Here is a 13740-nt window from a genome sequence, read left to right as displayed (position 1 = left end):
GTCATATTGGACCGAACTGAGTTACCATCTTGGTGTGTTTTGTTTTCTTTCTTGCTTTCTTATCTTTGTTCTACACTTAGATTTAGGTCTGTTTTGTTGTTGTTATTGCTTGAGGCTACTTGTCCATTGATTACCACTACCTTTGATCCACACATCTTTGTTTTTCATTGGTGTGATTTTGTCCGAATTCACAACATAATGTTATAGTAAACAACAGCTAGGTTAGAGTTTATATTGACTTGTGGTAAGGAGGTTTGTGATTGATAATGCGCCAAACACACCAATCTATACAAGTTTAAGTGTATTGTAGACCATGCAAATTGTCGTGCATTCTAGAACACATCAATATCAATAGTTACCGTGTTTTACAAGTTTAGAGATTCTATATAACATAGAAGTGTAGATTCATGTATTTCTTATGTCTGGATTCTAAATTCTAGAAGTGTAAAAACTCAATTTTCATCATGTTTAAATCTGCTAGATTATGAAATTTTAAATTCTTTGGGATTATGAATGAATCCTGACGTGTAAAAATATGTAAAATACACGTCGAAGTTATATAATTTGAATGTGTAAAATAAACACGTTACTTGAAGCAGTGTCATGTAACAACTAACAAGCAAGTTGCTTTGTCCATAATTTGCACGCATCATTCAACTATCTATACAAGTATGCCATGATAGCAGGTCCCATGTAAAGTCATTCAACTATCTATGCAAGTATGTACATATTCCCCTCTAGTCCTTTCAACCTCCTGATTAGCTTACTTTGGATTGGATCAGATCCAAACAGTTCCACCATCATGACAGACCCCACAGGTTTGGACAATTTTGTGTGGTCCAGCAAAAGATCCTGGATGGGCAGATGTAGCAGACATCACACATCATTCAAGTTGTAAGTTGCTAGTCTTTGAGTGCCACATTTGAGAATGCCAACAACAACCCTTGATCAAGGAAGGTGTAGTCGGTATAGTGGTGAGAAAATGTGTACTAACCTCTTTCTTAAAATTTTGAAACTTCAAAATTTGATGGATTAGTGGTGGATTTGATGAAAAATGAAGGATTGCAGGTTGTATGGTGAGATCTTCAATTTTGTATTTTGAATCGTATATATGTCATTCCGATCTATAATAAAATAAAATAAAATAAAACGTGTCCAAATTTTGTTATAATAATCCTAAAATTAAAAATATATTAATTATAAACATTAATTTATATAAAATATTTTTAGATTTGTCTATATTTCCCTCTTCCAAAGCCTCCCCTCCCCTTCACTCCAAACATTATTGGACTACTACTGTTTTAGACCTTGTACCTCCTATATTACCGGGCCTTTCCCGAGTATCTTTTTTTGGGTAGTGTCCTTTACCGAGTATCTGACTACAAGCTATCTTTCCACAATAAAGGGAAAAAAAAAAAAAAAAAAAGACATCAATTGGCAAATATTTGTCTGAAAATATATTTCTGGAATCATGAGGAACCTGATAGAAAATAGCCAAGACAAAATAAACAGGTATGGAAGTCACAACAGAATCTAAACACTTCAAAATTAGGCCACATTCGGATAAATTACATTACCATTCTGAATATAGCGTATAGACATAACCTACATTATTTAATTTCAATATTTATGCTTATGTGGTGGGAAAGAACTCATGGAATCTTTCATAATCTGTGTAAATACACTAATGCTATGATAAGAGTTGAAATAGAGTATTTGTAGCTATGATGTTAACCATTTAGAAGTTTGTTTTGCTTGTATATGTACTATGTTTCACTAATATAAAATACCAAAGTATATTTGTTTAATACTGCTTAATGCCGCATCGTCCTTCTTAATTTAGTGTTGAATTGGGAGGGGGAAGCGGACACAAGATATGTTGGTTAAGTGGAGTAAGGTGTGTCAACCGCGTGCCAAAAGGGGTTTGGGAGTCAAAGATGTGAAGGTGATGAACTTAAGTTTATTGGCAAAGTAGATATGAAGGATGATTCAATCGGGCCAACCACTTTGGAAGGAGGTTCTTCATCGTAAATATGGAAACTGGATTAATTATTTGTTGAATAGTAATGACATCCATTGGCCCTCGTATGCATCGCGATGGTGGATGGATGGATGTTGTAACTTTGGAGGATTCCGTAGGCACACATTGGTTTAATAGAGAGATGGGTAGGAAGGTTAGAAATGGTTTCAAAACTAGTTTTTGGAATGACCATTGGGTTGGTAAATGGTAATGCACCTCTTTGTGAGAATTACCCTCGGCTATTTTCACTTTCAACCCTAAAAGACACTATGTGGGTGATTTATGGGAGGAGATTGATGGTTTGAACAATTGGTTATTTGCTTGGCGAAGAAACCTTTTCGAGTGGGAAAATGGTTTGTTGTTGGCTCTTGTGGGGAAATTGGATGGTTGGAGGAGATCGGGGGAGGAGGACGTGTGACGGTGGAAGCCGGAAGAGGAAGGTGTTATTAAAGGAAGAATTAAAGTCTTGTGTTGGCAATGGAGTTTATCTAGGTTGAAGATCCCTCCCATGTCTTTTCTATGAATGGAGTTAGAACCCAAAAGATTGTCTTTTGCGTTAGGGGAGTTTTGGTTTGTTTTTTGTGCTGCTGTACAGCTTCGAGTTTGGGGTCTGGCGCGGTTACTGCCTGCTGTGTTGGCTTCGGCAGCGCTGCTGTCATGACAGTAGATTTTGGTTTGGTTTTAGGGTTACCACAAATTTGGGGCCCTTGTACAGTTGTCTTTGTCCCCTATATGTATGATACTGGTGGTTTAATATATATGCTGATTCAAAAGAAATACTGCTTAATGCCATGCACCAAAATATTTTAAGTGCTTTGGTATCGTGGGGGGTGAGGCACCAACATAGCTTTTACTCACTATGATTTTGACAAACTCACCGATGCCATGATACCAAACATGCACACTAAACCTCTGATCATTCTATTAACACTCTCAATCGATCGAAGCTTAACACAGGTACAAAGACAACTATAATAAATATATACAAAGTCAGAAAGAAAATCTTTTACCAAAAGTTGTTCCTTCAGTAGTTTAGTGCTTTTATACACAATAACATATCATAGACTATCTTGCTTGTATCATTGTCATGGAAACTTCATTGTTTGAATGCAGCTTACTATTTTCTGATGAAGAGCCAAGTTGGCGTGGATAATAGGCCGGTTCCTTTGGATTAGGCAATGCTTTCTCACCATTCAGCATTAGAACTACTGCTGACATGTCTGGCCTATCATCAGCTCTCTCTTGAACACATAAAAGTCCTATTTGAATACATCTCAATATTTCAGGTTCAGCTACAACAATCGAGTCGCCTAGACATTCATCTATCAATTCCAACGACATTTTTTCGGACCACATTCTCCATGCCTAGAGGACACAAAAATTAAGATTGTGAGTTTTCAATTTACTTTTCAATCAGTATTGTCAAATAATTTGTTCTTCAATATGTGATTTAATATATAGTGTTGTAAAATAGCGGCTGTAAAATCACTATAGCACCGTAGAGTAGCGAAATTTGAACAAACAAGTAGCTTCTACGATCTACAATTGACAATTTTTTTTAATATGTCAATACATATGTTGTTCTAAGTGGGTTAAATCCTTAGACTTACATATCCAAGAAGATCAAGGCCATGATAGTCACAATATTCCCTGTTCTTGTTTCCACTAATTATCTCTAGTATAATAGCACCAAAACTGAAGACATCAGATTTCACCGAGAAAAATCCACGTGCTGCATACTCTGGAGATATGTAACCGCTGAAACAAATAATAAAGAAAGAAAAGATATGGGACTTAGGAAAAGGGTAGTGAATATTTATAATTTAAGAAGCAACAAATTAAAGTCATTGAAGTATGCTTACTAAGTTCCTACTACTCTTCTTGTTACCCCTTTTGCTTCATCTCCCCATAATGTTCTAGCAAGACCGAAGTCTGATATTTTAGGATTCATATTTTCGTCTAGAAGAATGTTGCTGGTCTTGAGATCTCTGTGGATAATCCTTAATCTAGAATCTTCATGAAGATAAAGAAGTCCTCGAGCAATTCCACAGATAATTTGGAATCGTTGAGTCCAATGCAGTAAACTTCTCCTAGTTTGATCTGATTATAAAGTTTTCGGTTTAGTTAGAAGAAAGAAACTTTTTGATCATGGTAAAGAAAATCAAAACAAATGATATAGAATATAAAATCACAAACCAAAAATGAAGTAGTCCAAGCTTCTGTTGATCATGAATTCATATATCAGGAGTCTCTCATCATCGTGAATGCAACAGCCAAGTAGTTTCACGAGATTTCTGTGCTGAAGATTTGCAATTAGCTTAACTTCATTTATGAATTCCTTTGGTCCTTGTCCTGAAGTATTGCAAAGCCTCTTCACAGCTATATCTTGTCCATTTTCCAGTTTACCCTGACAATCATTTTATGGAAGATCAGATAATCTAATGAGAACCAATTTAGATTATCCCGAAGTTTTTCGTTTTTTACAAGTACTTTGTTAGAGAAATGCATATAAACTAGCTTCATTATATACCTTGTAAACTGGTCCAAATCCTCCTTCCCCCAATTTGTTATCAATGGAGAAGTTATTGGTTGAATTAGCTATGGTTGATAAATCAAATATTGGTATGTCAATGTCTTCATTCTCTTTGTTGTCGATGTGATTCTTCAAGCTAAATTCGTAATTCTGCCCTGGAAGAATATACATAAGAATATTTAATAATGCATTGTAAAACTATAAAATTCTATCATTGTGCATAGTTACAATTGTTGAAGAATATTTGTACATAGACAAAATAAATCAGTTTCAAATAACTAAAAGGTAACCTGGCTTGTCTAGTTTCTTCCTCCGAACACGATGTATGAACATTACCAATATTATCAGTATGATCGCAATAAACACAATACAGCCCACTAGAATTCCTGCAAGCTTCTTCTTGTTCAAGCCTGTATTATGGTCTGAGAGGTTAAAAGCACTGTTAATCAACACATCAAAATTTGCAGCAGTTCAGAAATACCAAAAGTTAAGGCATCAAAAGGACTACACAATGAAAGTCAACAAACAAGGATTAATTTATCACATGCATCCCGAAAATGTCTGCAATGTAAAACTATGTGCAGCTTAGGAAGGCATATAAAGAGTGACATCTCTTACCTTACAAGCTGAATTATCAGGGTAAGTTAGACCCAATTTAAAAATTTAACATGATATTAGAGTGTATTGATCAATGTTGTCGATGGCATATGGATGAATGCCAAAACTTCGACATATAAACACACTACTGCAGCCTATGGCACTGCAATGGCGAGCATCCCTTCGTAAGTTTCATATAGTGATTATATAAATCCACCACGCCATGATCGCCATTTAACAATCCTGCCATCAATTCAAGCTATTCACTGTATCATCTACGTACCAAGTTCAATAGTGTGGGGCATTATTAGGAAACACTTGTTGGGGAGTCCGGGGGAGCGCCGGGAGCAGCCATGGGCTAAACGTCAACGACTTCTAAGAGACATTGACACCATATCTCTATACAAAACCTTAAGGAATTAGGTATATGGGTCACCTATCTTATATATCCAACATTTCCTCCATTCCTAGCCGATGTGGGATTAACCATTCACACTTGAATTCCAACAACACTAACACCCCACACAGGAAAAGATATATAGTATGGAAGAAAAAAAAACTATAAAAAGTGGTACCTTTCAACATACATACTAGTTTTGTAAGGTTGAGTTTGATCCAATATAAAAATCTAACAGATGAAAATAAAGTATTACTACCTAGTTCTGAAGCTGAAGCTGAATCTGCAACTCTTATGTAAAGATCTTGTCCTCCAGAGGGTAATTTTCTGACATCCAAAATGTTATTAAACCAAAGCAAGCAGCCACTTCCACCATCTCTGATATCTAAATATGTATATGCTGTGCAAGAACAGTTTCTAATACAGAATCTCTCACATTCTTCAAGGTTCATGCTCTTGTTAAACCAAGATTTTGATGTATCGGGCAACTTCATTCTCGTGTGCTTTAAAAAGCCATCACTGTTGTCACAATCTAACTTCACTTTCCTAACACAACCATCCGACCAATTTTGTGAACTCCAGTTTGCTTGAGATTTTGGAACGAAACCTTCAAGACATTCACATACTGGTGAGTTATCAATATCACAGTTAGAATTTGCACCACAGATAGCATAATTATCACAACTGTCTGCAGGTCCGACAAAGAAAAGTTGCCAACTATTTGTCTGATCCGACAACATGTATCGCGCTATTTGACCAGTTGAAGACACCAAGTATCTTGAAACAATTGACTTGTTCAAAAGTTCATATCCATAAGATATTTCCTTCTCAGTAATCACAAATGAAAAGTTAAAGGCTTTGTAAAGCGTCTCAGAAGGAATTCCTGATAAAATTCTTCCATTCCATGAACCTATTCTAAAGAATAATGTATCTCCTTTTGTAATCACTACTTGAGGATAACCATTAGTATCTATATGATATGAATACAAACCAGTAGCAGGATCTTGTGTATCCTTCCAAGATACCAAACCTTTATAATCACCATTTACTAAGTTGGTTCTAATTCTCATACCTGGGAGCAAAGTGTCACCAGGAAGATCAAAACTTTGCCACAAAATTTTATCCGGGTCGATTTCATCTTTTAATACAAGATTTCCACTCTCCAAGAGCTGCAAACTTGGTTTTGATGCTGTTGTTGATGTATTAGAGGACCATATCGTAACCTCTTTGGAATCGACAATAACAAGAGTTCCTTTATCTGTAAGATTCAAAACTCCTGATGAGTTTCCTAGCGGAACATCTCGGTTTGCTATCCATACAAGAGTTTTTGGTGCAATATTCTTATACCATACACCGAAATACTGATAATTTGAATTTTCAAAGTTGAAGAAACCAGCTTCAAAAGTTCCATCTTCTGAGATTAGTGTCTCATTGTCTTTGATTGATTGTCCTGGAACAATGGTTTCCAAGGCATTGAAAGTTGGTATGAAATGGAAGAGAAGAAAGCAATAAACTAGTACTTTGATACTGTCCATTTATTGTCTCTTTGTTAAGGAATTGGTCTAAAAATTCCTCAAAAAGTTGATGTTTTTTGTTTCAAATATAAAATGTAAGCCAAATTCTTCAAAAGTTTGTATTATAGTTGAACTGTGATAGTTCATAGAGTATGTGCTTTGGTTAGAGGATCAAAGCAAATTAATGTATAATATCTAAATTAGATTAGAAGTCAAATAAAGTTTCAAACTGTTAGTCAATATAATACAACATTAACTTCTAGCCACCAAGCTAATAATAGAGCAACAATTTTCAGACACATTAGGAAAAGTTGATATTGTAACTAATTTGTATTATTTATGAATAGATATGTTTAATTTAATTAAATTTTCATATCACAAGATAAATTTTCATGTATTTGACCTGCCGACTCAGTTAGGAAATACCAAGATATATTTTCTTCAACATTGGATCGACTTTGAAACATGAAAATAATCAAAACGTTGAATTTTTATTTTTTAAAAATAAAAAACGTTTAAAATATTATTAAGTTGACTTAATAAAACATTATTGCATCAAAGTTTGGCTCCCCATCCAATCCATAAGATCCCCACCGAAGTACAACTTGGCTTGATGGCGGTGGCTAGGTTGTTACTGGAAAAATATGACCTTTTTTTAAAGGTATATATATATATATATATATATATATATATATATATATATATATATATATATATATATATATATATAAGATTTTGATGCAATAAGTTTCATTCATGTATAGAGATAGAGAAACCTCCTGATGGTAATTCATCATAAGAATGGATTCAGTAGGCATATCTTTCATTGGTTTCACCAAATTCCAAGTTAAGTTCCTCGTAATGTGTTTTTTTTCCCTTGTAACGTTTTCATGTCTTCAAAGATTATGTTTATAGTACAAGGAAGGTATATTTTTTATTGCAAAAAGGAGGGTGTTTAAGAAAATTGAGGGGTAGGAAAAGAAATTCCAAACTGATATGCGTTAGTTTAAGAAATAACACAGAACTGAACATATTTGTGTTTCTTTTTTATTTTTTTTTCTCTCTCTCTGAGGGTACAATATATATTGATCCTATTCTTACAATTAGTTTTAGGGAACTTCTACGGTACACCAGCAAAATTAAGGTGTACCGGTACTCTTACTTCAAAAATTTATAAATTAACTATCATTTTTATGAAATAAAGAGCTATGTATTGATATTTATATTTTAGAAAATATCATTTTATAAGAAAAAACATCATTTCATTGTTTATAGAAATCATACTAATTTTTTTTACTTTTATTGTAAAAAATAATCAAAATTATCTATTACGAGTATTAAAAATTCATAAAAATTAAATTTTATTTCGTGGACGTTTTTGGTAAATAAGATTTAATTATTACAATTATAGGTGATAGAAAACAATTTTTCTCTTCAAAAACTAACCCAATTAACTATTAATTCAATAATTTGGTGTATCAATACACTCAAATCTTTGGGTGTACCATAGAATTTGCCTTAGTTTTATAACTAGAAGTATAAAGTTCCTATTCTTTAGGATAGTTGTAAAATGAACATTAATATCTCTTTAATTGATAAAAATGAAATTTTATCTTCTTCAATATAGAAATGAAGATAGTTGATGCACGATTGAAATATGAAATATGATAAGGAGCCCCAATGTCTTTTATTTAACTGGTTTCTTGTTTTTTTATTTTTTTGTTACAACTGGTTTCTTGTTTGTTTTGCTTGTATAAGTGCTATGTCCCAATTTTTATGAGTAATTTTGGTGGCTTCTGTTTTTTCTCTTTGGAATTTTGATAGCTCCTTCAATTTACCCTAAATTTACCTTGAGTTATTCATTGACGTGTCACCAAACTCTCATAGCAAAAAAAAAAAAAAAGTTTGTCCTTGGAGGTGAATTGGAGGGACGACTAAATTAGAAATGCGCAAAACATAAACGTCCAAAATAACTACAAAAAAGTGGGAGTCAAAATCTCACAAATCATATTACTTCGGAGCCAAAAGTGAATTTAAGTCTAAACACTAAATAATTAAGCCTCTAATCATTCTATTAGCACTCTCAATGGATTAAACCTAAACACAGGTACAAAGGCAACAATAATAATAATGTACAAATACAGAAAGCAAATCTTTTACCAGAAGTTTCTTTTTGTGGTCAAATACTTCTACAAAAAAGCCAACATTATATTGACAAGAGAATTGGCCTTTGGTTTCATTTAGACTATCTTGCTTCTAACATTGTTATGGAAACTTCATTGTTTGAATACAACTTAGCAGTTCCTGATGATGAGCCAAATTGGTGTGGAAAGAAGGCCGGTTCCTTCGGCTTAGGCAATGCTTTTTCGCCATTCAGCATTAAAACTGCAGCTGACATGTCTGGCCTGTCATCTGGTCTCTCTTGCACACATAAAAGCCCTGTCTGAATACATCTCAATATTTCAGGTTCGGCTTCAGCAATCGAATTGCTTAGAGATTCATCGATCAGCTTCAACGGTGTTGATTCACACCACATTCTCCATGCCTAGAGGACATGAAAATTAAGATTGTGAGTTTTGAGTTTACTTTTCAATCTTTGTTGACAAATAGCAGATATAGTAAAGCTATTTTTTTAGCAAAATGTTGACAAACTAATATTGTTTCACGATATGCGATTTAGTACAAAGTTTTGTTAAACAGATGCTATAGCAGCGCTATTGCTTTGCAACGTAGCAAAATTTAAACAAACGTCTATTTTGTTTCAATGGACTAAATCATTATACTTACATATCCAAGAAGGTCAAGATCATGATGGTCACTATATTCCCTGTTCTTTATTCCAGTTATTGTCTCTAGTATGATAACACCGAAACTAAAGACATCTGATTTTACCGAGAAAAATCCACGTGCTGCATACTCTGGAGATATGTAACCACTGAAACAAATAATAAATAAAGAAAAGATACCGGGATTAGGAAAAGGGGCAGGTGAATATTTATGTTTCATAAAGCAAAAAATTCGAGTCGTTTAAGCATGCTTACTGAGTTCCTACTACTCTAATTGTTTCCACTTCAGCTTCATCTCCCCATAATGTTCTAGCGAGACCAAAGTCCGATATTTTAGGATTCATGTTTTCATCTAGAAGAATATTGCTGGTCTTGAGATCTCTGTGGATAATCCTTAATCTAGAATCTTCATGAAGATAAAGAAGTCCTCGAGCGATCCCACGAATAATTTGAAATCGTCTAGTCCAATGCAATGAACTTCTTCTAGTTTGATCTGATAAAAAAATTTCAGCTTAGTCATAAAAAGACAACTTGTTGGTACAGAAAATCAAAACAAGTGATATATATGTTAAAATTTCATACCGAAAATGAAGTAGTCCAGGCTTCTGTTGATCATGAATTCATATATCAAGAGTCTCTCGTCCAGATGAATGCAACAGCCAAGTAGTTTCACAAGATTTCTGTGCTGAAGATTTGCAATTAGCTTAACTTCATTTATGAACTCTTTTGGTCCTTGTGATGAAGTATTGCAGAGCCTCTTCACTGCTATATCTTGTCCATTTTCCAATTTACCCTAACAATCATTATTTGGAAAGTTAGAGAAGCTAATATCACACCATATCAGCTCAGTGAGGATTACTTGCATAGCAAGTAGTCATTAGACAGTTATGCAATTAGTCACAGTTAGTTAGAGAGCTATTACTTGTGTAATAAGTAATCATTAGGCAGTTATGAGTTAGTTAACTGTTAGTGATCTCATGTTAGTTACACACATTAAGTTGGTTCAAGTGGATCTGGGCTCAGATCCATTAAACAAGGTCTTGAAGAGCCTTCTGGATGGTAAAAAACTTGGTTGGGAGGGGAGACCTCAAATAAGGTGGTCCGCAAAAATGATCTGACAGAGATTCGTCATTGGCAAAGCCAATGTCTACTTCACATCAATAACATGGTTAAAAAAAAGAAAAAAATAGAGCCATTATACCTTATAAACTGGTCCAAATCCTCCTTGCCCCAATTTGTTATCAATGGAAAAGTTGTTGGTTGCATTAGCAATGGTGGATAAATCAAATATTGGTATGTCAATATCTTCATTCTCATTGCTGTCAGTGTGATTCTTGAAGCTAAATACTTGATTCATCACTGAAAAAGGATAGAAGAATGATTGTGAATGCATATTTACAAATTTGAACAGTCATTTGTACATAAAACAAAGTGATTCAGTTTCAAATAACTAAAAGGTTACCTGGCGTCTCTAGTTTCTTCCTCCGATTGCGATATATGGAGGCCCCCAGAATTATCATGATCAAAACAAACATAATACAGCCTACTAGAATTCCAGCAAGCTTCTTGTTGATGCCTTTGTTATTGTCTGATATAAGGTTAAGAGCATTGTTAGTCAACACACCAAGATTTTGAACTGTTCAGAAATCCCAAAGTTAAGGCATTTAAAGATTCAAAATCAAAGTTCTTAATATTAATAGTATTATTTGCTTCCATGGATTTAGTTTTAAACGGACTATCATATCTTGGCGATATTCTACCTATCCTTTCATGTTCTGTTTTCTACCTTCAGTTAAAGAGCTTAGTAAGGCTTAGAAATTCTATATTTTACTTCTGTATTTTAATGGAAGAGAAAAATTAAGGAAGCAAGATGTGTTGGGAAAAGTCCTACGTTGACAATAAGTTAAGCTCTAAAAAGAGTTTATAAGGAGTGACACGCATCACCTTACAAGCTGGTTTTGTAAGGGTAAGTTAAGTCCAATATAAGCCTAATATAATCTTAGAGTCTACTAATGACTATTGTCATCGGCAGATGGCATAATGCCAAACATCCGTCATATAAACACACTATCGTAGCCAATGGCGGGCATCCCTTCACAAATTAACTATGGCGGTTGTGAAAAATCCGCCATTTAACAACACTGCTATCAATTTGGGGTATTCATCATATTATCTATACACCAAATTCAATAGGGCTAGGGTTATTGGGAAAAACCTAACATCATATTGAAAAGAGATATAAAAACTAGTTTTGTTAGGATGAGATAGATCAAATATAAAAAATTAATAGATAAAAATAAAGAATTAGAACCTAGTTCTGAAGCTGCAACTCTTATGTAAAGGTCTTGTCCTCCATAACTTAGTTTTTTGGCATCAAGAATGTTATTAAACCAAAGTATGCAACCACTTCCACCATCTCTCACATCTAAATTTGCATATGCTGTGCAAGAACAGTTTCCGAGACACAATTTCTCACATTCCTCAAGGCTTGTACTCTTATTAAACCAAGATTTCGATGTATCTGGCAACTTCATTCCCATACGTTTCAAAAAGTGATCCCTGTTGTCACAATCTAACTGAACTTTCCTAACACAACCATCCGACCAAATTTGCGAATTCCACTTTTCTTGAGACTTTGGAATGAAACCTTTAAGACAATCACATACTGGTGAGTTATTAGCATCACAAATAGAATTGGTACCACAGATAAGATAGTTATCACAACTGTCTGCAGGGCCAAGAAAGAAAAGCTGCCAACTCTTTGTCTGCTCCGACAATATGTAACGCGTCATTTGCCCTGTCGAAGTAAGCAAGTACCTTGAAACTATTGATGACTTCAAAAGTTCATATCCATAAGAAACTTCCTTCTCAGTAATAAAAAAAGTGAAATTAAAGTTCGAGTAAAGCGTCGTAGAAGGAATTCCAGTTAACATATTTCCATTCCATGAACCTATTCTGACATAAAATGAGTTTCCTTTTGTAATCACTACTTGAGGTAAACCATTAGTATCAATAATATATGAATATAAACCAGTAGAAGGATCTTGTTTATCCCTCCAAGAAACCAAACCTTTGGAATCACCATTTACTAAGTTGCTTCTGATTCTCATACCTGGGAGTAAAGTGTCACCAGGTATATCAAAACTTTGCCACAAAAATTTATCTTGGTTGGTTCCATTTTTCACAACTAGGTTACCACTATCCAAGATCTCCACAGTTGGATTTGTAGCTGTTGTTGATGTATTAGAGGACCATATCATAGCCCCTTTGGAATCAACAATAACAAGGTTTCCTTTATCAGTTACATTAAAAACTCCTAATGAGTTTCCTAAAGGAGAATCTCTATTTGCTATCCACACAACAGTTATTGGTGAAATATCCTTGTACCATACACCAAAATATTGGTTATTTGAATCTCCTAGGTTGAAGAAACCAGCTTCAAAAGTTCCATATTTTGAGATTAGTGTCTCGTTATATTTGATTGATTGTCCTGGAACAATGGTCTCCAAGGTATTGAAGGTTGGTATGAAGTTGAATGCAAGAAAACACAAAGCTAGCACCTTCAAGCTTTCTTTCAAAAGCATTTTAATCTAAAAACTCATCAAATATTTTGCTTTTCTCTAATTATATAACATGACAAAATCTTCTAAACTTAATGTTATAATTGTAGTATTTGATAGTTGATTCTGTTCTTTGGTTAGAGGATTAAAGCAAATGCATCTGAAATATAATTAGAATGAATCAAAGACTTATAAAGTCAAAAAGATTTTCATATTTATCAATTTAATTCAAGAGCATTAACTTTTACCCACCAAGCTAGTAAGTCATACCTAATATTTTTTAGTGGACTGGGATATTGACGGGGTAACCAAACATTGATGAAATAATGTTTT

General features: G+C 34.0%; 2 protein-coding genes across 3 annotated transcripts; both read right to left on the bottom strand.

Annotated features, from left to right (window-relative positions):
• Window positions 1-2982: 2982 nt before the first annotated feature.
• Window positions 2983-7275, bottom strand: LOC146949901 (G-type lectin S-receptor-like serine/threonine-protein kinase At4g27290). 2 transcript variants are annotated; one of them, XM_085745909.1, is made up of 7 exons: window positions 5807-7275; window positions 4844-4963; window positions 4551-4708; window positions 4217-4427; window positions 3883-4120; window positions 3631-3778; window positions 2983-3385 (listed from the first exon to the last, which is right to left on the bottom strand). In XM_085745909.1, the coding sequence occupies exons 1-7, from the start codon at window positions 7080-7082 to the stop codon at window positions 3086-3088; spliced, it is 2451 nt and encodes an 816-aa protein (XP_085602035.1). In that variant the 5' UTR covers window positions 7083-7275; the 3' UTR covers window positions 2983-3085. The 2 variants fall into 2 exon arrangements, with proteins under 2 accessions (XP_085602035.1, XP_085602034.1); XM_085745908.1 differs by having other exon boundaries at window positions 4844-4975; window positions 5807-7233.
• A 1770-nt stretch (window positions 7276-9045) lies between these two features.
• Window positions 9046-13546, bottom strand: LOC146949900 (G-type lectin S-receptor-like serine/threonine-protein kinase At4g27290). The gene is made up of 7 exons (XM_085745907.1): window positions 12159-13546; window positions 11310-11435; window positions 11049-11206; window positions 10430-10640; window positions 10103-10340; window positions 9849-9996; window positions 9046-9606 (listed from the first exon to the last, which is right to left on the bottom strand). The coding sequence occupies exons 1-7, from the start codon at window positions 13429-13431 to the stop codon at window positions 9307-9309; spliced, it is 2454 nt and encodes an 817-aa protein (XP_085602033.1). The 5' UTR covers window positions 13432-13546; the 3' UTR covers window positions 9046-9306.
• Window positions 13547-13740: the final 194 nt, after the last annotated feature.

The sequence above is a fragment of the Medicago sativa genome, chromosome 2 (assembly GCF_051527215.1).
Source record: "Medicago sativa cultivar Bolivia chromosome 2, Bolivia_mono, whole genome shotgun sequence".
NCBI lineage: Eukaryota > Viridiplantae > Streptophyta > Magnoliopsida > Fabales > Fabaceae > Medicago > Medicago sativa.
This window is presented reverse-complemented; position numbering and strand designations above follow the sequence as displayed.

Bases quoted from the DNA above. Each gene is read 5' to 3' on its own strand.
- LOC146949901 (XM_085745908.1), bottom strand. From the start codon at position 7,082: ATGGACAGTATCAAAGTACTAGTTTATTGCTTTCTTCTCTTCCATTTC. The intron at 4,121-4,216 runs GTTTGTGATTTT...CTTTATAATCAG, and splicing joins CTTGGACTACTTCATTTTTG to ATCAAACTAGGAGAAGTTTA. The intron at 3,386-3,630 runs GTAAGTCTAAGG...TGTGTCCTCTAG, and splicing joins GCCTTGATCTTCTTGGATAT to GCATGGAGAATGTGGTCCGA.
- LOC146949900 (XM_085745907.1), bottom strand. From the start codon at position 13,431: ATGCTTTTGAAAGAAAGCTTGAAGGTGCTAGCTTTGTGTTTTCTTGCA. The intron at 9,997-10,102 runs GTAAGCATGCTT...TATTTGTTTCAG, and splicing joins ATTAGAGTAGTAGGAACTCA to TGGTTACATATCTCCAGAGT. The intron at 9,607-9,848 runs GTAAGTATAATG...CATGTCCTCTAG, and splicing joins ATCTTGACCTTCTTGGATAT to GCATGGAGAATGTGGTGTGA.